Source organism: Manis javanica, chromosome 2, assembly GCF_040802235.1.
Source record: "Manis javanica isolate MJ-LG chromosome 2, MJ_LKY, whole genome shotgun sequence".
NCBI classification, from domain to species: Eukaryota; Metazoa; Chordata; class Mammalia; order Pholidota; family Manidae; genus Manis; species Manis javanica.
The window spans coordinates 67,721,018-67,745,147 of NC_133157.1; the positions used below are offsets into that span (position 1 = coordinate 67,721,018).

General features: G+C 43.1%; 1 protein-coding gene across 3 annotated transcripts in view; it reads left to right on the forward strand.

Annotated features, from left to right (window-relative positions):
- The window catches only part of MAMDC2 (MAM domain containing 2), a 134,210-nt gene that overhangs the window by 46,376 nt on the left and 63,704 nt on the right, over window positions 1–24,130 (forward strand). For all 3 annotated transcript variants that reach the window (XR_001851803.3, XM_017651262.3, XM_017651261.3), the window contains exons 3-5: window positions 12,882–13,153; window positions 14,663–14,747; window positions 16,351–16,488. Coding sequence is in view for 2 of the 3 variants with exons in the window: in XM_017651262.3 (XP_017506751.3) it covers window positions 12,882–13,153; window positions 14,663–14,747; window positions 16,351–16,488 (495 nt within the window). In the remaining variant the exon portion in view is untranslated. The remainder of the gene's footprint in view (window positions 1–12,881; window positions 13,154–14,662; window positions 14,748–16,350; window positions 16,489–24,130) is intronic.

A 24,130-nucleotide genomic window follows, 5' to 3' on the forward strand; every position in this document is an offset into this window, starting at 1 on the left:
AAGTGCAAATAAAAGTAAATATATACATATATCTATTTATATACCTAAAATATATTTAAATTCAGATTTATTTATTTACCTGCACCATGGTGAAATTTTTATAGATGCTCCTATTTTATTCTGGTTTGAATGAAGCTGAAGTGTGTATAACTCCTTTTGTTTGACAAAATTGGCTTGCATAATGCATGAACAAAAATAATTCAGCTGTGCTCACCAGCAGAGTTATTGGCAAAGCTGGTAAGATAGAGAGTTAGAGTCTCTTGTAAGTCAAAAGAGAAGATTTCCTTGTAAATGAACACATATTCCATGGGAGAAGAATATTCTTTTCCTTTCAGGTGCACACAAGGAAGCTGAAGAGTGAATTCAGTTATCCCTGGTCCCCTGATACCATCACCCTCCACACAGCCTTTTGTCTTGAATAGAGAGACATTTACAAGTTACATTTAAGTGTGGTGTGAGTTGCCAGTGAAGTCACAGCTCTCATTACATATTGTATTTCCTGGAATAACAGTAAATTGTTATGAAGTTCAAACCTAAGGAGAAATTTCCATAATAAAAGAGCTTTAATCTGTCCTTTATATGTAAACATAACAAAATTAATCTATCATCAGGAAGGAGTTTACCCATTTGTTTAAAACTATAGGCAATACCTGCTAGGAAGCAGGTAGATGTGCATGTCATTGCATATGCTTAAAACCTGGTGAGAGATACAAACAAGTACACTGCCTGGAAAAAGTGGTATCTAAGTACCAGCACTGTGTATAGTTGTCTAGGTTGTGCACTGCACAACTGTACTTAGTGGCTTGGTTAAGCTAAGACTTAATGAAATATAAGAATGTATGTCCCAGAAAGTATTAAGAATCCCACCTGCCAAGCCATGTAGTGGAAAAATGTGTTCTGAGAACTAATCTTTGGTAGGACAAACACTATCAGATAATGTAGCCTTTTCTTATATTCTCATATTTCTTTGTTAAATACAGTATAAAGTGAAGCTCCCTTTCCAAATATCCCATGACCTTTTATTGTGGCCTATCATTTGGTTTTCTGTTGATAGTTGCTAAGGTAAACTTCTCTTCTAAAACCGCCACTGGGGCCAACAGGGTTTAAAGCTACACCCTTCCAAGACCTTGTGAAGGAGGGTGGCACAAACATCTGTGGTAGTGGTTTCAAATGTTGGCAGATTGTTTACACTGGAGATTGCCTCCTGGCATTTGTTTGACTTTTGCCAGGCTTAATGCTTTGTAATCTTGTAAGACTGCTTTTCCAGTGTTAGCCAGGATGTAAGAATAATTTCCCCATCGTCAGGGGGAACTAAAAGGGCATTCAATAGTCTAAGCAGTGCTGAGCTCATCACTTCTTGATATATTTCTGGTCTCTGCACTTTGGAACTCCTTGAAATTTGAAGCTGATAAAACTATAGTTCTCTTTAGTCTAGAAATGTCATACACTGAAACATTTTCTGAATGCTTCCCACAAACTCTGCATTCCAGAAGGGCAGAGAATTATACATTTAAAATCTTTTGTGTATCTTGATATAATGAGAGCCCAGAAAGTATTAAGAGTGGGAGCAAATATGAAAAATTGTATTTCCTGGAATAACAGTAAATTGTTATGAAGTTCAAACCTAAGGAGAAATTTCCATAATAAAAGAGCTTTAATCTGTCCTTTATATGTAAACGTAACAAAATTAATCTATCATCAGGAAGGAGTTTACCCATTTGTTTAAAACTATAGGCAGTACCTGCTAGGAAGCAGGTAGATGTGCATGTCATTGTATATGCTTAAGACCTGGTGAGAGATACAAACAAGTACACTGCCTAGAAAAAGTGGTATCTAAGTACCAGCACTGTGTATAGTTGTCTAGGTTGTGCACTGCACAACTGTACTTAGTGGCTTGGTTAAGCTAAGACTTAATGAAATATAAGAGTGAACTAGGAAAGGAGGCAGAAGTAGGAGAATGAAATGTTTGAAGGAAGGGAGATGAGAGAGTCTCCCAGGTAAAGGAAACAGCATGTGAGAAGGACCAAAAGCAAGAGAGAGTGTGATGCCTCAGCTTAGAGGAGGTAAAAGAAATTCTGTGGCTTCCGTGTAGACTGTGGAAAGGCAGTGGTGGTTAGATATGAGAGCCAGAACACCAGAGCCTTGTAAATTCAGGGCTGTGGGGACTTCCTCAAGTGTTTTAGGCTAGGAAATAGTGTGTCAAATTGACATGATAGAAATCACACTGGCTATGGTGTGGAGACCATGTTAGAGTGGGGCAAGTCTGAAGTCGGAAGACCTATTGGGAGGCTATTGCAAGAGTGCACATGAAAGGTGGTGTTCTAGACTGGAGCAGGAGAGGAACTTGGTGTACTGGATGGCTTTGAGAGAAATTTAGGAAATTAAGTCACCAAGATTGATAGAATTTGGAGAAGGAGATTGAAGAATCAATGAAGATACTGAGATTATTGATTGCTGTTGGATAGTTGGGGGGGCTCCATTCGCTCAAGTTTGGAACACAGACAAAGAGTAGGATTTGAGGAAAGAGAATGAGTTTGTGTCTATGGCATGTCCAAATGTAGATGCCCAGCAGAAAATTTAGTTGCCTGGCTCTGGAAGTTAATAAGGGATCAGGTTGGTGGTACAGACTTGAGAATCACTTGTATAAAAATGAAACTGGAAATCATAGGGGTCATGAATCAGTTGGGTTGTTTGGAAGCCTGTAGCTGAAAAAACTAAACAACAGTGATCTAAACTGGGATTTGTTTTGCTCTTTCATAATAGCAAGCTGCAGAAGTAAGAAGTCCAGACTGGTTAGAAGACTCCACAGCATGAGGCAGAACCCAGATCCTTCTATTCTGCCAGGCCATCCTCAGGGTTGCCTGTTAGGGTGACCAACTTAGTCAGTTTGCCTGGATTGGGAGGGATCCCAGGATAAGAGACTTTCCATTTTAAAACCAGGAAGTCCCAGGCCAACTAGGATGAGTTATTTACCCTACTTACTTCCTGGCTTTAAGATGGCCCCTGTAGCTCCAGTCCATTGCATCCACACCTCAGATGGGAGGAGAGACAAAGGGACAAGGACAAAAAGGACATGCCAGTGGAGTCAGACCCATCTGGAAGGGGCCTTCTGGAAGCTCCACCCAACAACTTTTTCTTATGTCTCTAGCTAGAACTCAGCCACTGGTCACCTCTCCATGCGAGGGTGGCATGGCACTGGTAATGTCTTGGTCACATTCATCATCAGCCAGAATCACATTAGGGTTCTTCAGAGAGGAAGCAGGAGAGAATGGATATGGGGTAGGCAATTAGCAGTTCCTGCCACAGTGAAGAAAACATATCAGCATGTGGAGAAACCAGATCCAGACCGTGAAATATAAACACTGAGGAGACAGAGGTGGACAGTCCCACAGAGAAGTCTGAGAAGGAGCAGGTAGAAGGTAGGAGCAAAGCTTGGAGAGAGGGTATCAAGGAATGCAGAGGAAGAAAGCATTTTAAGGTCAAGAGGGAGTCAGAGAGGTTAATGTCACACCTGTGTGATTTTATACCCAAGAACCACCTCTAAGGTGAAGAGTGCCACCACCTTCCTGTGGAGATCCCCCTCATTGCCCAGAGGCCAGACACCCCAGATGTGGGGGAGGTGACTCACCAATTAGATGAAGAAGTTGGCCCCTCTCTGTCTCTCTGTCCCCCATGGCCTTCTCCCAGGACCAGGGCGAATGTTGCTATTGGAGGGTCACACTCTATTCAGTGAGTGTGCACTGGGCTTCATGGTTTTCTTCAAGCAATCTGAAATGGCCCCAGAAAAAACCTTCCCTGGCACTACTGAACATCAGGGTCCCCTCCAGCCCCAAATGTCACGTTTCTACAGAAGTTCTGCAGTCAGAGGCAAAGCTCTGGCTCCACTGGTGACAGGAGCCAATTCTTATTTACAAATAAGGACTGGGAAAATGAAAACATCAATTTCCACCAGGAGCAAGGGTTCACCCTGCCCACAGCCCTGTGTGCTAGGCTGGCACTGAAGTTTTACATGGCAATTTTATGCTGCTCTTTAAATGCAGGATTTTCTTTTTCCCTTAAACAAAGCAATATTTGAAAAATTCCCCAACAGAAGGGCTTCTTTGCTGTCACTAGAGAAGGTTCCCTCATGGGAGGGGTTTCTTACCACTTGGGACCAAAATAGGACAGCAAATGCTAGTCACTTCTCCTCAAGTACACACCATTGTACCCATTACATTTCAGAAGTGGGTTCTGCCATAAAGTTGCACTACAAACCATCTTCCGTACACTGATTGCTGGGGGGATTTAGATATAAGCTCATACCTCTTACATCCCATTCATCTGCTTATCCACGGAAGCTCACTATAAAAGCCAGGGGTTTCATGCAGTTATTGAATGGGAATGAGAAGTTTCTTAAAACTATATCATTATTAGGGAGCTCATATGGTAAGGAAAGGGAAGAAGAGAAGCCATTCCCGTCAAAAACGTTTACTGAAAAGAGATGTGCCTTGTAAAACTCTGCAGAGAAATCCTCTCTAATGTAGCAGGGAGACTGGGATGACTTGTTTATGGTGGGTGGTGCAGAGCACCCAGCTGTCTGGCACCGAGGAGTCCAAATCCAGCGTGGAAATGTATTACCCGTGAGATACACACATAGTGCCTTCTGCTTAGTGCAAGTTAATAAATACTGAAAGTATTTACTAGGGACTGTGCCCTGTACGTGTGGGTCTCTGGGCTGCCAGTGTGGCCATCATGCTCTCAGCGTGCTTCCATAACCTTTGATCTCCATGTTGCCCCATTTCCTGCTTCCTGCTCCCTACTCCCCAGCAGGATCTATGGGGGATATTGTCTGGGTTTCTCCAAGCCCAAGCCACTGTCACTAACCAAAGTGCAAGTGCAAGTATCCTATTCTGCAGGCTTTGCTTCTAACCACTGATTCATTAACATCCTTCTTTAGGGGAGGAAAGGTGCACTGATACAGATCAAATTGTTAAGTATACTCTAATTTTAGAAAACTTGATACGTTTTAAAAACTTCTTAGATTTGAGGCAATGTGATAGAAAAGTTAATCTTGTTATTGTGTCATCAACAGGAATAGTATTTACAGAAAAGCCAATATGGTCTTCCATGTAGAAACATCCATCCCTTTAGGATCCCAGCCTAAGGAAAAGGAGGAAAACTTTCCTCTTCTGTTATAGGAGGATGAATACACTTAAGAAGAGATAAATTAATGAAGAGACAGACGAGGAAATACTTGGAAGGCATGTGGAAGCAGGGGGAGATGCATAGACTTGAAGCCAACCTTGATTCACCAGCTGTGACCATGGACAGCTGGATTCACCTGCGTGAACCTGGGGCTCCTCCCTTGTAAAGCTGTAATTCCCGCCTAATAGGATCACTCGTCAGGATTAAGAGGGAAAGACGCGTGTGGAGAATCTAGTGCCTATAGCACAACAGATGCTGGTTCCCTTTGAATCTTTGTTTCTTACCAGATGATCCGAGATGAATTCTTCAAAGCTGTCTTCCTTTTCATGAAATTAAAATTATATTCATAGAGTGATTTATGAAATAAACTACAAGGGATAATAGTCAAGTTGAAAACTTCAAACAGGAGGTGAGAATGGTTTATACAAGTCATAGAAATTTATGATTTTTCTTAGATATTTTCAGAAAAGAACATTGTTCAGTATTGGTAAATTAGTAGATAATTATAAATCTGATTAATAAAAAAAGCAGATAGTCACAATTTTGAAAATTTAATACCGTTTTTACATTTGAGGAATGCTGTGCCATTTATTTTTTATTAACACAATCAGCTGTTTTTGAGAATGCCCATGCTCTTTCCATTTTCTATACATTTGACTTTTTAATCTTTTAAAAGTCTTTCTTTGATGTGAAAGAAAGCAAGACTCTTTCAGACTATAAGCTGGTGGCTTATACATAATTGAGGATGTGGTTCCATGGAGGTATCCTCTCCCCACAATAACACAAAAGGAATCTAGTTTTTGCAGAGAAAAAAAACAACTTTGTGAACTGCTGGAAGCTTTGCATACATTATTAGTCCAGGCTGCTTTGATCAGTGGGCAGATCCCAGAGATGACTGACTGTCACAGCAGAGGATGCAGTTGGGCAATGGGATGGGACAGGCTAAGAGGAGCTGAGACCTAGAAAAAGATGTGCCCACGGCAATAGAGAGGGTGCTGGGGAGAAGGATACAGCTGCAGGTGATCTTGTGTATAGTGGGCAGAAGTTGGTGTCAGAAGGGCAGGACAATGGGCAGCAGGAAGAACAGCAGTTAGTATCTGGGAGGTGCTGTGAAAGGAGATGAGATGGGCTAACCATCAGGAAGGGCATGCTGATCAGATACCTGAAAAAATAAGAGCTAACACTTATTATGCGCCTTTAGGGCAGTGCTAAATGCTTTATTTAGATACTATTTTATTTAATCTTCTTTAAAGATTATTCAGTCCAGGAAGGCAGGCAGCAGGAAATTCAGGAACTCTGGTTGGAAGGTCCTTGCCTGAGTACAGGGGCTGAGCATCAGCCCTGGAAGGGACGCTGCCAAAAAGAAGGCAGTGTCCTTGTCATAGGTACGCGTGATGCCAAGTGCTAAGCAGCACAGAGAAGCATCAGCCTGGTCAGACCTCGGTCACGAGGGTTTAGCCAGAATCATACCAGGAGTAAATGTGCCGAATTCTAATTTAGATGATGATTAATCCTGGGTTAGAGCCAGGCGGGCTTAGCTGCCGGGAGGGGAGCTGCTGAGGATGCGCAGCCAGAAGGCACCCAGCACAAAAGAGGACAGACATACAGATTCAACATCAAAAGGCCAATTAAGGTGAAATGAATGAAGACCATTCTCATATAAGCACTGAAAATGTGCTGCTGGCCTGCTACTGAGCAAATGTCATCTCCGGACCATATTGGAAATGAAGTAGGAAGACAGTATAAATTTCTCACTATCTCTGGAATAGCTAAAGGACTCTTCCCCCGATGCCGAGAAGAAAAATAGTTAACAATTAACTTGATACTTCACAAAGCATTTTTATATACACCATTTTCATCAGGTTCTCAGAGCAACTCCGTAGATATGAAGTCATATCTCACTTGAGTTTTATTTTCAGAAGACAGCACAAAGATAAATAATAGATACCATCTAAATTGCCCTTGAAAGTTCCTTAAATCACACACAGAGTACAGCATACATGGTTTTCTCTATACAATTTCTCTACATTCCTATCCAACTTTCCCTTTTGTTTTGAAATATATAAATGGATTTCATTTAATGGATATTTGCATGAAGTTATTTCATATGTGTATGTGTATATTCCAGTGACTGGGATGTTTTCAATTGGTTTGTTTTTTTCCTAAGTACATCAAGTGATTTCCCAGGTATTGAATGTGTGGGTAATAGGACTCCACTGTTTCATTATTCCCATTTTGCAGGTAAAGAAACAGTAGACCCATTTAGACTATGCATCAGGAAGTGCCCCATGATTCCTGCCCTGGCCACACTGCCGCAGCAATGGCCCGGGATTAGTCCCATCGCACTGTGCCTGAGCTCTTAGAAGTCATTCATACACTGAGCTCTAGCTGTGCAGATGTGTCCATCAGCTGAACATGACCTCAAAACTCAGTTCTTTATGTCTGCCTTCACTGAAACTGAAAAGCTTCTCCTGTTGTTTTCTGATGCCTGCCTGTGATGAGAAGACGTGTTCAAACCCTGAGGCACGTGGAGCCTGACCATTTTGGCAGGCTGGTTTAATTATTAGTTTTGATTGCTGGCTTACTTTAAAAAAAAATCTATTTGGAAGTTTATGGTCCTTTCCTGACCCCCTCTAAAGATTTTATCTTTTACAACAGATGTCTCATAAATCAGTTCGAATTGCCTAAGCAGCAGTATTTGAAGAAGACCCTTTCCTCTCCTCCTGTCGTCAAGTCTCCAGCGCTGTGGCTACTAAATCTCCCCAGACCCCTGGCCTGATGCGTCCCAGTCAAGCTCCCAGGCCACATGCGATCTCTGCCATTCTTTGCCTTTTAAAAAATGTCTTTGTGTTTACATTACTACCTCCAAAGCATTGTTTTCTATGCTGATTGATTAAAAAAGATGGGGAAAGGGAGAGATATCAGCAAGAATGGTCGAGTAAGGACTTCAGAAAATCTTCTCCCCATAAAAATAATGAAAACACAATCAATAATTGTCAAAATCAGATTTTTAAGGACTTGAAATTAGCCAAAGTCTTGCAACATCCAGGAGCATTTATTCAAGAGAAACGACTAAATTATCAGTAGCAACCGTGAGCTTGGTAATTTTAGCTTACCCTATTCCTGTCCTGATCTTTAAATTCGTATGGAAATGTAAAGGACCCAGAATAGTCAAAACAATCTTGAAAAAGAAGAATGAAATTGGAGGACTTACACTTCCGAACTTCAAAACTTACTACAAAGCTATCATAGGCAAGACTGGGACACTGGCATAAGGATAGACATATATCAATGGAATAGATTGAGAGTTCAGAAGTAAACCTTTAGATCTGTGCTCAATTGATTTTGAACAAGGGTGCCCAGACAATTTAATGGGTAAAAATTAACTCAAAACAGATCAAAGGCCTACATGTAAGGACTAAAACTATAAAACTCTAGAAGAAAACATAGCCATAAACCTTCATGACCTTAAATTAGACAACAGTTTTTTAGCTAAGACACCGAAAGAACATACAGCCAAAGAAAAAATAGAAAATTGTACTTCATCAAAAGTTAAAACTTTTGTACTTCAAAGGATACCATCAAAAAAGTGAAAAGAAAAGAAAAAGACTTTTGCAAATCATGTCTCTGATAAGATCTGGTAACCAGTTATAACTCAACAACAAAAAAACAGTTTTTTAAATGAGCAAAGGACTTGAATAGACATTTCTCCTAAGATATACAAATGGTAAACAGCACGTGAAAAAATGCTCTTCGTCATTAGTAATGAGAGAAACACAAATCAAAAGCACAGATACCACTTCATAATTATAATAAATGGCTATATAAAAAAGATAGCTATAATAAAAAGATGAACAATAATAAAGTGTTGGTGAACATGTGGAAAATTGGAATTCTCATACATTGCTGATGGACATGTAAATGGAGCTGCCACTTTAGAAAACATTTTAGCAGCTCCTCAGAAATTCAGCAGAGTTACCATATGACCTAGCAATTATCCTAGACCTATACTTAAGAGAACTGAAACTTACATCTACCTAAAAACTTGTTCACAAATGTTCATGGTACTATTATCAGTAATAGCCAAAAAGTGATATATCCATACAATGGAATACTATTTAGCCTCAAAAAATGAAATTCTGATGCATGCTACAGCATGAAGAACCATAAGCATTATGTTAAATGAAAGAAGGCAATCATAAAAGGCCATATTATTATATGATTCCAATCATATGAACTTTCCAGAAAGTTCATGGAAAGGCACATGGAAAGATTCATGGGTATCCAGAGGCTGCAGGAAGGGGAAAATGAGGAATAACTTCTAAATGAGGGATTTCCTTTTAGGGCAATGGAAGAATTCTGGAAATAGATAGTAGGGTTGTTGTACAACTTTGTAAGTATACTAAAAGCCCTGAATCGTATGAAAAGGGAGAATTTTATTATATGTTAATTATATCTAAGGTTAACTTCTGGATACAATCTCATTAGGATGAATGAATAAAGTATTTCATACACAAAGAAAACCTCATAAAATCACTCAAAAGTTTAATGAGGTTTTAAAAGAATCATTAAAAAATGATTCTTTTTAATAAATTAAGAAGAAACAACTCACCAAAAACATTACCAATGTGTCCTAGGGTGGCAATTTTATTAGTGACAGTCCAGGGAAAGGCACCATGCCTGAGAGCAGTATTTTCTCATTCTTTCTTTCTTTTCTAAAACATCTTCAAAATACAGCATGTTCTTTCTAGTTTAAATTAGCTCTAACATGCTCACAAAATATACTCTGATACTGAAGCCACAAACAAGGATAACAAGTAGTTTCAACTGAAGTGCTAACTCAGATTGCTTGGTAGTGGCTACATGGAACACTGTGTTTAGAAGGATTCTGAGGCTATATCTAGACTGGGCAGAAAACATGTAGTGATTAAGAACATCTTTCGTGAGCTTGACAGTGGTAATAGGGGTAGGCAGCACTGGGGCTAGGAAAATGCATTAGTCTGCTGAGTGGACACAAAATTAGTTGGGTAGATAAATCTTTGGATGGAACGTATTCAGCTTAAGACACATTCACACAGAATGACTACAAATGAATTTGAGATCTGTAATTTACATGCAAAATCCCAGTATTTTGAAATAGACAACACTTAGGGCTGAGATTTTAAGATCACTCATCTTTCATACTGTATAATATCAAGGTAGTTTAAATAATTTTTATAGTGCGTGCTCTCAAAGGTTCTTAACATGAGAGCATTAGCCTATGCTTGAAATAAAATCTGTTGTAGTAAGAGATTATGTCAAGAGTTTTCTTTTTATGGTATGCCCTGAAAAATTAAGATAATCACCAGCAGATGGACCTATGAGCCTGCTATATACCTGAGTTTGTTTTACCTTCAAGTTGGACTGTCTCCTCCCCCCTTTACATGCTAGAGCAGCAGCAAGCTCTTTCTTTGATAGGTAAGAGGTGTCTAAAGAATGAGTTCTATTTCTCTGCCAGATATTGGAAGTCACTGGTTCTCTAATTGTGGTCCCCAGACCAACCACCTCAGCATCCCCTGGGACTTCTCAGAAATACAGTCTGTTAGAAATACAGCATCACCCCAGATCTGCTGGATCAAAACGCTAGGGTAGGCCAGCAGTTGTGTTTGAACAAGCCCTCCAGGTGACTCTGGGCTCCAGTCTGAGACCCGCTGCTGTGAGTTGCCTCCTTCGGGGACAGGAAAGGGAGGAGGGAGGGTGAGAACAGAGAAGTTGGGAGCACTGGGCCTCATATCGCTGCCAAGTTGGCATGCAGTGTGCAGCTCCATAGGACCCAGTGGGGGCTCCCTCTGCCTCCTTCCTCTGTTATACCCCATGTGCTGACTCTCCACTTCCTCAGAAAAGGCCTGAGGTTCTCCTGGGATCGTCCCCAGCCCCCAGCCCCACCCATCCCACTGCCAGACTTCTTAGAGTCCCTTCACTGGGGACAGTAGCAGAGAGTAGGGAAAGGAGCATGGTGCTTCTACATTTCCTTGTGTCTCAGGGAGGCAGCATTTTTATTCAAAATGAGTTGGCATCAGGAAAGCTGACTTAGAACGTCGAAACCCACCAGGCCCCACAGCCAGTAAATGCATGTAAAGCGCTTAGAACCATGCCTGGTTCGTAGTGAGTGTTCCCTGTGTGGGAGGAATGAGGTTGAAGGCGAGTACAGCAAGGGCCAGATTTTCCCACAGAGGGACCCTGGGTGGCATCTAGAAGCAGTTGCTATTTGCACCCAGTGGAGGGTTACTGTTTTATAAGATTGCAGGCTGGAGATCTTGATCTTGAAACCCTTAGTAGGCGAGCCAGCCTCCCTAAAGACCACACCCCAACTGTGCCCTGTGAGGATGGTCAGCAGCTAAGTGGCTGCTGACCTGTCAGTATTTGGCATGAAGACCAGGATCCCGGCTGGGATTGGCATTTGAGCAACAAGGATTGGAGGAAGGGCTGAAGAACACCAGCTAAGCAAAGAGGCATTTCAGGGCCTTTCTAGAAAGAGTTTCATGTTGGGGAGCCCATAATGCAAAGGGTGGTGTGAGAGGCTGCAGAATGGGAGCAGCAGGTTGGATGCTAGCCACCAGTGCAGTAACCTGTGGGCAAGCGTGAGAGTGCAGGCGGGAAGGAGCCGGGTCCCTGCACCCCCAGGCGGGCCAGGTCACTGCTGCAGGAAGTGGGTGCCCGGAGTTGGCTTTGGAGAGCTCGAGTGAGAGCATTTGGTCCCAGTCCTTATTTTTATTTTTTTCATAGACATCCTGTTGTACATCGTGTAGCCAGCAAGCACCACTTGCCAGTATTAGGAAGATGGGGTGGAGGTGAAGGGGCAGGGGAAGGGAGGGGGAGTGAGGAGAAGGAAAGGACAAGGGGGGATGGCAAAGGATGAGGGAAAGGGAATAAGAAGAGAAGAAGAGAAAGAGAAGCATAGGATGGAGGGAGTGATAAGGGGGGAGAAGGAGATGCTGATCGTGGATCCTTCCGTGCCCCATCCCACATGTTTTGCTTATGCTTTCTCAAGAGTTACCAGAACTATGAGATGTGGTTGTAGAACAGTCTAGGAGAGGAGAGTCTCATTCGCAGTTTAAAGATTAGTTTACAACGAACTTTTTCTCCTGAGCCCCTAGGTAACCAAATAAACTCAAGCTGCCGATAATACAAATCGAATGCGGTTTGAATCACTAGGTACGAAAGGAGCTGTGAAAGGAAAAGGCTGAGTCCACCACGGTGTTCTGAGTCCGGCAGAGGTGTGCTGCTCCCTTGAGATTCTGAGGCCCCTTGCCTGGGCTCTCAGCTCATATGTAGATGGTGACCAGGCAGACAGATGCAATGTGCTAAATAGCCCTGGTTTCAGATAATAACAGGCAACAGACACGTGGCTTCAGTGTCAAGAGGGAGGAGGGAGTAGTGGGGATTATGGGGCACAGGCTAAGCTCTGAAGGGATGGCACTACTCAGCTCCAGCTTGTTTTCTGTCATATGTCATGAGAAGGTGCCCTCAGTGTTGCTGAACCTTCACATTTTTTCACGAAAACGGCAGAAATCTAGAGTTTAGGCAACATTCAGTGAGCCAACATCATGCATCTGCAGGCTATATCTGCCCCTCTGATTTATTAGAACACAGTTGTGTATTTTTCTGAGTTGTGAAACGGTGACTGAATCCTTCTCTGTGTTCCTTTCTCTTTCTAGGCCATTACATTTATGTGGACACGTCCTTTGCCAAGCGAGGGGAGAAGGCCCTGCTGCTAAGTTCTGACCTACAGGCCGAGGAATGGAGCTGCCTCAGATTGGTCTACCAGATAGCTGCGCCTTCAGGGTCTCCACCAGATCCCAGCAGGCTGAACCTCTATGTGAGATTTGAAGATGAAAGCTTTGATCGCTGGCGTTGGTCGGCTATGGAACCTTCAGACAGCTGGCTCATAGCCAGCTTGGATTTACAAAACAGTGCTAAGAAATTCAAGGTTGGTGGAATTTAGGTGCACAGGCTTTTTATGTGGTGTTAATGCTAATCTGGGATCTTACATAAACTTCTGCCATTGAAGTAAACTATCTCAGTGTTAGAATGTGATGCTTTGTAGGAGATGAATCATAGAAGACTCTTAGTAATGTCAGTTAGTATGTTGTTTGTTCCTTAAAAGAGCTTCCCCGCACATTTCTTTCCTTTCTGTTTAAGTGGGACTTCTGTAAGACTCTAAATGGTTTTTAAACCAACCTCTTCAGTGGAAATATATTTTCTAATGGGCTTTAGGAAACATTCTTCTTTCTTATTATTTTGTTTCATCCTTCTAAGTTGTCTGTGGTACATGTTTATGTTTTTTTGCTACAAATCTTGGACAAAACATGAACTATAATGAAAGGAAAAGTGAAAAAACTTTGAAAGAGGAAAGATACTTAAAGGACACAGTCTGATTCCTTTTCAAAGATGGAAGCTGTTCCATCAGAAGGGTTGGAAAAGGAAGGTGGAGAATGTAAGATAAAGTTGGGTGTAAATTGGAGTAGGGAAGGAGGATGGGATCTGGACTCCTGTGGGCATGAGGAGTGATATTTAGTAAAAATATGTCGTGGAGGACAGAACGGAGCCTTCACGAAAACTTTCTCCCTTCCTACTCCCCTTTTCCATTCTCTATCCCATGTCTTGAATTCTTCAAAGAAGAAATGCTGTATTTCCCTGCACCCCTGTCTGCAGGAGTTGCTCCCCATCAGGCAGTGGGATGGCTTGAGGGAAGGGGCATTGAGGGTCTCAGTTCCCTATTTCACAACTTCCCCTGACAGCATATCACATCCTAAGTCTACCAGCATAGTTGCAAAATATTGGGCTAAAATCCCATAAGGAAAAGCAAATCCTTCCAGGAGCAGGACCACAGGTAAACCATAGTGGTTGAAATCAGCCACATAAATTATCATGCTTCTGTCTGTTCTTCATGTAAACTTTGAATTTTTCAGCAATACAGAAACCACAAATTGATTTCTGAGCCTCTTCCATCTCATGCAGAGGTCTCCAACCACTAGTCACATAGTGCTTGCTACCTCCTCCTCCAAAGAGTTTCCCCTGCAGAGGGTTCTGCCCTCTGTTCCTGACCATTGTCAGAATGGATTTCCCCAGAGACCAAAGCTCTTGGCCTCACCTACAGCCAACCTTAGCTACCACGGCACTGGAGAAGGTGGTGGTTGTAGTAACAGCCGAAGACAGCTGGCTCCGAGCATTCACTGGACACCTTGCCCACCTCAAAGTCCTGGGTGTACATGTATGTGTTTTTATCCTCACACATGCATACACCAATGCATATGTTCACATACACACATATTCCTTGAATAAATTCCATCACAAGATTGGTATCCAATAGCAATTAACTGAGACAAACAATCTCGCTTTGCCTTAAATTGTTCAACTCCTGACTAGTAGCTGAAATACTGGACCAGGGAAACCTGGTGCTTTGAAGTCTAAGTCCCTTCTTCTCCTGTTTGTACAGATTTTAATAGAAGGTGTGCTGGGACAGGGAAACACAGCCAGCATTGCTCTCTTTGAAATCAAGATGACAACTGGCTACTGTATTGGTAAGCAGGTTTTATTTTCATTGTATTAGAATGTGAATCGTTTTCTAAAATCTGTTGCCAGGGGGAGTTGAATCGATCCTAAAGGCAAAGTATTTTCTAGAATACAGTGCATAATGCAGAATAGTTTAGATTCATTGCTAGGCTCACTTCTGTTTTGTGTGTTGTTTCTCTCTCTCCAGCTTAGGAAGGTTTATTAGAATGTGCCTGGACTGACTGGATTAATGAAAGAACAGTAAATGCAGCAACTGTAACTTGAGTTGCTGTCTTAACCTCAATGTATTCTAATAAAAATAATTTCCAGTTTGCTGTGAACTCAGCTTTCTGTAGCATTTGCCAGAAAAGTAGGCATCACATTACCTCCTTTCTTCACTTTTCTCTATTTCTCTCTCACACACCATTGCCCCTGTCTTTATAATCCCGGCTGTTGCTTAGATTCCACTTGGGCGTGGTTGGTTGGATGCCTCTAATGCGCCAGCTTCTAAGAAGGCATAAAGACAAGACAGGGACAGTGTCCTGTGGCCGCTCACCACCTGCTGTTCTACCATTGATGCTATTTACATGATAAATACTGATGCGCAAGGACAAGCCATGCCATGGAGGTGCAGGGAGGAAGCGAGGAAATCTGACAGAACTAAATACAGGAGATGTATTTGAGTTGGAGTTCCAAGGAGAATTAAGTGCAGGGTAAGAAGGAAAGAGCTCTCTGTGGGCAGACCCCAGAAGGGCAAAAGCACAGAGCATCTTCAGACAAAGCAAGAAGCTGAGAAGGGTGTTTGAGAGTCAGGGCTGTTAGGGGAGTCCCTTGTAGAAGAGTCTGGATCCTGGCTGTGCAACTTGGATTAACAATTATGTAGTTGGGAGCATGGCAAGTCGGCAAGTCGGTCATTGGGGAAGCACCTGCTGGCTGCCTCATGGAAAATGAGTTGGAAATGATAAGAGACAGGAAAACCCTAGGAAGTGATTGTGATCTTGCAGAAGGGACCTAATGAGGCTCTAAAATGGGGGTTGGCAGGAATAACAAAAAGGCAGTAGGTTTGAGAGGTTTTTCTGCACTGACAGTACTTTGAGGCCGAATGGCTGTGGAGAGGAAGAGAAAGGGGTGTCAAAGACGATTTGAGCCTTTGCTGATTCCCTGAGTCTCACTTCTCTATTTCGACCTTCCAATGATGATGCTAATGCAAGGGAAAGAAATTGCTGGCAGTGTGGCCATTTTCCAAAGGTACAGTGAGTTGAAACCCACACTCCCTCATGCTTCTCTGTCACTATCACATGGAGCTGGGTCTTGGACAACCCATAGACTAGAGCCAAACACACCTGGCACAGCGCCACCTGCTGGCCTCATCAGCTTACTGACCCTGCAGTCTCCATTTCACCACCTGTGAAATGGGGATGAAATGCTTCCCTCACAGGATCATTGTGGGGACAAGACCATGGATGTGAAGGTGATTAGCACAGTGTCTAGGGGTCCTGGTACAAAGCTTCCAGTGGCCCAAGGAAGCAAGAAACATACCTGCATATCTAAGAGCAAACTCTGCAGTGTGTATGGGTGCCCCCTGGTGTAACTATATCTCCGTCAAGTGTGGTTTTGTTTCTCTTCTGCCAGAGTGTGACTTTGAAGAAAATCATCTCTGTGGCTTTGTGAACCGCTGGAACCCCAATGTGAACTGGTTCGTTGGAGGAGGAAATATCCGGAATTCCCACTCCATCCTCCCACAAGATCATACCCTCAGGAGTGAACTGGGTGAGCGGGGACAGACAGAGTCCTCCCGGGATAACTTTCTGCTGTCTCCTTCATGCACTACATTGATCTAACAGTGGCTCTATTAACAGAGAGGGGAGGAAGGAGGAGGGTGAGTAGGGACCAGGTGGTCTGGTGGCCGAGTAGGAAAGATAAGGCTGTGAAATAGAGACAAAATTTATAGCATAGGCTTTATATTTGGAGAAGGCCACCCAGTTAAAGTTCAAAATTTGTTATTTCTAAGGAGAAGTTTGGAATAATTCTAGGTTAGTTTGCACCAAAAATAGAACAAATGATGGCAACAAGTACTTAAGAACTACCCAAGTGGCAGTGAGGTAAGCCAGTGACCAGGGTTAATCCTGAATGTGGTGTGCAACAGGGCCCCCTAGTGGCCAAGTGGCAGGTTCTCTGCAGGGGAAATGGAGAGGAGAGGTTATGGCGAAATGGCAGGTGCCGCCTCAGAAGGGAGACACGGGCAAGGGCTTCCTTCCTTCCTTGGGGGTTATGACCGCTCCCACCTGGCCCCTGGTAGGCTTTGTAACTCTCCTCACTGTTACCAGATGTTCCAGTGCTCCACATCAGGTCCTGTGGACTAGTGAGAACATTCTGGTGAGCAAGAATAGGAATTTTAGTTCTGCTGCAAACAGTGACTTTGTATATCTTGTGACCCTTTGCTGTGTGGATAATGAGGTGATCTGCTCAGTCCTTATCAACTGCTGATGCCGACAGTGTGTCCCTGTGCCTGCAAACATGGCAACTTTTTATGGTTCTCTGTTCCTTATTCACTGTAGTTTCTCTTCATGTGAATAATTCTTAACCATGTCTCCAGCTGTTCCTGAGAAAGTGCCCATCCTGCAGCTTATCTTGGTTCTGAGCAGGCTTCCTCCTGACCTTATTGTTCTCTTTGCTTCCATTCTGTCTCCTTTATATCCCGAGTCTCAGATTCAGTTTCCTAAAGGGACCAGGCACCTGGCACTAATAGGCAAGTGACATGTGGGCTGGGTGAAGACTTCGGCAAAATGGGAAGCACAGGCTGTACAAAGAGTGCTCAGCTCTGATTTATCGCCGCCATGTGGGAATGCAGTCCAGGAGGGCAGATGTTTTGATTTTATAAAATACTCAAAAAGGCAGAGTTTTATGTGAAATAACCCCAATTTTTTATAGTTGGTGAATATTTTTACCAATAGTTGGTGAAAAAAATAACACGTAGACCAACAAAACACATCTTCAGATCAGAACTGAAGGTCAGAAGAAGTTATCCTACTTTGTAACCTTTATTTTAGATGTTCTTTTTCAGCATGTCCAGGCTACATGGAACAAAATTTGTAAGGTAACCATATATAAAAAGGTTGGAGTCTCCTGGGGCTTACCTGTTTGAGACAAATCCAACTTTGGATCTAGCATTTTCATTCATTTGACCCAGTATCAAGTATGATTGGCAAATGACAAGTCTCCTATGGACCCCTGCCCCATTTCAAGGAACACATATTTGAGAAAGGAAAAAGTAATTCTACTACAAATGGATGTAAGACGAAGCAGTATGTGTCAAGCACTCTAAGAGTGGTTCTGCTCCCTGCAAAAAAAGAAAGGTGCCAGGTATTCAGAGACAAGTGGAATCACTAACTGCTTGGATATCCTAGAAGACATGCTACAAGAAGTCAACTGCATTTGAAGGATGGGTATGATTTTGACAGGCAAAAAACAAGAGAGAGCAGGAGCGATGATATGATACATGGTGAATTACAGGGGTAGCTGAGGGAGAGAGATGACTGAGAAAGCAGTCTAAGGGCAAATTCTAAGAGGCTTGAATGCCAGGAAAGAGATTTTAACTTAATTTTTTTACAATGGGAAGCCACTGGAGGTCTTTGAGCAGGAAGAGATGCAATCACAACAATGTATTTAGTCTGATTAACCAGATGGTGATTATGTCAGTAGATAGAGGACCAAAAGATAGAACAAGAGAACAAAAAATACCCTAGAAGCCATTTCTCTGCATACATCTAGGATCACTTACATAAGGAATTGGGATTAGAAAAAGACAAAACATTTTTCATTTCTTTTATTTACTTATTTATTATTATTAAGGTATCATTTATAGACAATCTTATGAAGGTTTTACATGAGCAACATTGTGGTTTCAACATTCACCCATATTATCAAGTACCCCCCAACACACACACACCCCATTGCAGTCACTGTCCATCAGCAGAGTAAGATGCTATAGAGTCACTACTTGTCTTCTCCCATTTTTCACTTCTTTTAAAAGTAAGGTTTCCACTTTAGGAAATAAAAAGATTGGGTTTTCTGTATGTATATCCATGTTTTGACCCTAAGAACACAAAGGCTATTTCTACTTATGGCCATTGTAGGAACCACTGTATGTGAGCATTATGTGGAGAAAATGATAACCTATCAGAATAGATAAACCATGAATCTGCATGAGTATTTTAAATGACAATTGGGTTAACTCAAAACAATAAAACATTACCACCCCCTGAAAACTTAGTTTGAATAAATATGACAACTGACAATGTCTTGGGGTTTCAAAACAAGAAAAACCAGATGATTTTTTCTTAATTTATGGAAGTAGGCCAATTTTGAGATTGTTTTTCTGTCATATCTTAAGAATCTGGTACAAGGAATAGAGAGGAGCTTAAAAGACTAAAATTGCCTTAAAATTACAATAATCCTTTAGGTGTCATTATCACAGAGGTACAGCTTAAGTGTAAGGAGAGTTAGAGAGAGAACTTTTTCCAAAGCACTGAACAATTAGTTCCAAGGTCAGATGCTCTGGGAAGCAGTGTCATGACCCATGGATCGCTCATTCAGTTTTCATTCTTCACACTCGGCTATGGTGAGGTCCAGCTGGCTGGGGAGGGCAGAGTCCTTGGGAGAGGTGACAGACCTGCACCCTAGTGTCACGTTGGCAGTTGCTTCTGCTGCCTGAGTGTAACCAACCCTCTGATGAGTGTATCACCCAGGCCCTTCCTCACTGCACTTGTGACCACCGAACATGCTGACCAGCTTTGTGTCAACAGGGGGCAGAGAAGGAGCACAGGCTGGAAGTGGAAAGCTCATGCTGCGGACCCAGTTCTTGGGGGCGTAGTGCCACTTCAGGCAATCCTACCTCCTCAGGGCCTCCATCTTTGTGTTCCAGTATTTTATCCCCTGTGCTATCCATCAAAATCTCCGAATTCACCACCCATTGCGATCTATGTCAATAATGTGTTGGGTCCCTCTTTGAACATTTATCAGCACATTGTATTTGGCATTAGAAATAAGAATAAAAGAAGACTGAAGGGACTAAAGAATGAGAAAAAGAGGACCTGGGTTTTCTAATACCTTGACCAGAAGATTTTCTAACATCTGTATCAAGTGACGAGGTCGTCCCTGAGGAGCCCTGAGCCCTAGTGGTGGGGTGCTCGCACCCCTGCCACAAGCACTTGCCTCTCTCCCCACCCCATCTTCCCCTCTCCACTTCCCTTTCTTTTCTCTTCTTCCTTGGCTATTCTAAAACAGCTCCCAAAGACAGGCAGCTTTGCCCACTAGCATTGCTTGGTCCTCTGATGGCAATACTGAGGCCAAAAGAAGCTGGCCCGGAGCCTGAAGGGAAGAAATCTAGGGAGGCCTCTTACATCCCTTGTAGCAATCCACTGGATTATATAGTCAGTGTAGTCAGAGCCTGAACATCAGAATGAGGCTTCTTCATTGATCACTCATTTATTCATTCATTCAACAAACCCATAATAAGCACTTGTTAAGGTCAGGCATTCTTCATATCCTGGTGATTCAAAAATAGCTTCTGACCTCAAAGAGATCACAGGAACCATCTTTTCCAAAAGACTGTACCCTGGAATGCCAGTTCTTGAGTCTAATAATCTTTGTATCAGGGAAAAGGGGCTACATACATGGGTAATAAACTGGGGAAACCCTGAGCTGAGGAAAGCAAAAGATTTACTTCAAGACTTCTCAGTGCCTTTAATGTGGTTCTTTGTTAATGTATATTATGGCATTTCTCAAGTTACTCAAATACCAAAATGCTGTGTGAACACGTACTGTGGCGGGTGACTAATAGAGACATGAAATAAAAGTCACAGGACCCCTGTAACATGAAAGATTACCTTGGTTTTGGGACTTCCAGGGAGGCTTTCTGGAGGAAGTCAGATCAGAACTGGATCTGGCCAGATGGGTAAGGAGAAGCTAAGTGCAGCATATGCAGAGGTGTATAGGCTTGGGAGCGGGTGGTCTGTTTGGTGGTCAAGGAGTATTTGAGAACGCCGGGTTGTATGACGATGGCAGGGCAGATCCTAGGTTCCAGGCTGTGTCCCTGCTTGTGATGAGCAGGAAGCCTGGATGCCGGAATTCCACTTGCTTCTTTCGGTGTTGTTCTGCTGTTCACTCCAGCTTCTCTTCAGGTTTTGGACCAATGTCTCACCTAATCGTTAGCCAAACAGACTTGGCATCCTCGTGCAGGCACTCAGTCACACCTGTGTACACACTCACACTCCTGCTCACTCACACTCCGCACTCCCAGGCTCCCCTGTAACTTCTCCCTGTGTGACAAGGGGCTAAAAGAGCTGAGTTCTAAGACTCTATTTTATTTGAAAAGCTCTCTACCCCAATGATGCAAAGGTTTGACTAGGATCAAAATAAAACAAAACACCCAGTGCTCCAAATAAGAGAGAAGTTGCCTTTCTTCTTATACTTGCCTTCTACTGACTGTGTTGATTTTCCCTGAGCTCTATCAATTTGGGTAGCAAAATAAAGATTGAATGGTTCAGATGCCTGCCCACAGCAGCAGATTTTGCTCTGGATAAACTCACCTCATGTTCATTCATACACTGGAAGCAGCTTGTGCCTACGCTTTCAGGAAAAGGCTGGGGAAGGCTAACAGCAGGGGTGAGAGGAGCTGTGTGCCTGCTCAGAAACGTCAGAGCTGCAGAGGTGCAGGGAAGTCCTCCCAGGAGGGCCTTTGTGTTGTAGAAAAGGGAACAGTGAATATAGTATCTGAAAAATATGATGTGGATATGAGTATTCCCTCATTGGTCCTATGTTTTTAGTAGCCCCAAATAGTGAGTCAGATTTTTTTAAATGAGTGCTATGTCTCCAAATTGTCTAAGGATGCAAATGACTAAAACAACACAGTAATAATTGTGGGGGAACATCTTCAGAATACTGGAGGGGATGAAATATTTTCCTGATTTTTCATACTCAATTCTGGCTTATCACATGGATTGTTTTTTATTTGTTAATATTTTATGAAGTGAAACAAAATCTTCCAGGCAGTGGACTACTGACAGCTCAGATCATTACTGTCTCCTACCTGTCTTGGCAAAAAAGAAGATTATTGCTGGAAAAATAATGAGGGAAATCCGTCTCTTGGCTGAGGCTTTAAAAATGAAATCTGCTTATGGTGCCACTCTGAAAGGGATAAACAAGGTATCCAGACCTAAAATAAGGTCTGAAGTATTTTATTCCACCAAAGACCATGAGGTGGGTGGATCATCTTTTCATAATTCATGGCACGCTTTTCTCATTTCAGCTCTGATTGACCTCAGGTGTTACCTTAACCATGCCTGTCCACTCGCTCTCTGCACTGACCTGTCTGGTTCACTGCATAAGCACTGAGTGACGAAGCGGCTTTCCTTGTGTCTTTGCCATTGCCTTTGTGCAGGCTCTCCTTTCCTGTCCTTGGACGACTTGCTATAGATTTTCAGTCACTTGCAGGTATTAGCTAACAGCCTCTGTTTCAAGGACTAAGTTCAGGCAAGTCAAAACTCCAGCACCTCATCCAGTTCAAATCCCCCCCCAGAGCAGAGCACAGTAGGGCAGCAGGGAGAAGGGTTTGTTGTGCTTTAGTGCTTCATAATCCTTCACTTCCCCCACTCTCTGTGGTGCCTCTGGTTCCTTGAGGATCGAGCAAGGCATGGTGAGGGTAGAACAGAAAGGAAGGGGAAGGGGACAAAGGTTTTATGTGACTGTTGCTATATAATCTGGAGTTGATGCCTTTCATCCTGTAGGAGGCCAATTGCTGGCTGTTTCTCACATGGCAAATCTCACTTCACTATTCCCTAACCCTAACAGGGAGGAGGCGCTGTCTGGCTGGCCATCCGTGGGTCTCTGTTAACACTAGAAATAATGGTATCCCTGATGGTCCCTTCCTGTTGTAGTCACCACCCTGCTGTTCTCCCAAGAACAGTCCTTTCAAAGCACTCTAGCCCAGCTACCTTCCGAGTCACCCACTTAGGCTAATGCAAAACACATCTTCGCCCCATCAAACTCTGCAAGTATAGCTCACTGGCAGCAAAAGCCATCCTCCCCACCCAATCCCCACAAGCCCCTATGGACACCTTGCCTTCAATGAATGCAGTCAGGAATCAGATAGCAGCCTCTGCACCCCATAAACCCTAGCCAACACTGATGAATTCTCCCAGTAACTTTGACCACCCTCCTCTCAAGGTCCAAGGCAATTGCAGAACCCAAGAATTTCTGCAAGCATGGGTAGGGATGATGGTAGATGGCACCTTCCTTCCTCCACCCTCTCTGCAAGTGGTTCTCTTAAGCCCAGTCCCTTGGATCAAGGTAAGAAAAGGGCAGCAGTCCCCTCTCCTTCCCTTGGAAGGTCAAAAGGAAACACATGGCAGGTCAACTCTCTTCAAAGATACTTTGTCTGCCCTCTCTCTGATCCCTCTCTGACCTTCTCACATGTACAGACTGGTGGAGAAAGAGATGGGCTAAATCTGGCGGAGCAGGCTCAGGGGACAGATCTGCCCCAGTGCAGCATATTCTACATGGATGGCCTAGCACCACTCTTGAGAAAATAGGGGTACTTGTTACCCATCATTTTTGGCACTGAGGTCTTAGCAGAGAGTAGGCTGTGCCCCACGTCATGTTCATTTACATTTATGTCCGCCCTGAGAGCTATATAAAAAGACTGGAGTCTGGCACTCTTATAGTACGCCTCCCCCAAACCCTTAGAACTCAAGGCCATGAAGTTAGCCATCAGATTCGTAGACTGGGTGAGCAGCACAGTAACCTGCAGTTGTTGGGTGCTGTCTCCTCACAGTGGCAGCTGACCGGTGAATGTTTCCAGCTGTCATAGATTTCTTCAGACCAAGTTTTCCCCTTACCCAGGAGACAAGCTTGTTCAAACAATCATGACATGGATTCAGACATCGCAACTGGAGCACAAATGTGGCCAATGGGACTGAATCACAGCTGAGTCAGAGGACACCTGTGGCATCCCAGACAGACCAGGGGCAATCTTTATGGAATGCTGGTTAGCCAGACTGTTTGAAAGTAAGAGTTCAGGAACTGCCCTCAGAGTGTTTTTCCTAATTCAGGGGAAAATAGCTCACTCCGAGAGGCCACTGGTTCCCTGTGAAAAATTGAGCTAATGCAGAGGGCTGCTGCAAGAAGGGCAGGTCAGCGTACCTGCACTGTGACTGCTGGCATTTTCCAGAAGGGACCTGAGCTTGAGCTGGTGTCACTGAGATTTTGATCTTTCAGTGGAAGTGGAATTGTTTTTTTTCCCTGGGAACTGTAGGCTCTTTGTGTATAATCCAGAATTAGGGAAAAATAGACTGGTTAGCAGAGTGGAACTAAAATTCTCAGTTTTTAATCTTGTGGGAAACCCATCGTCCCC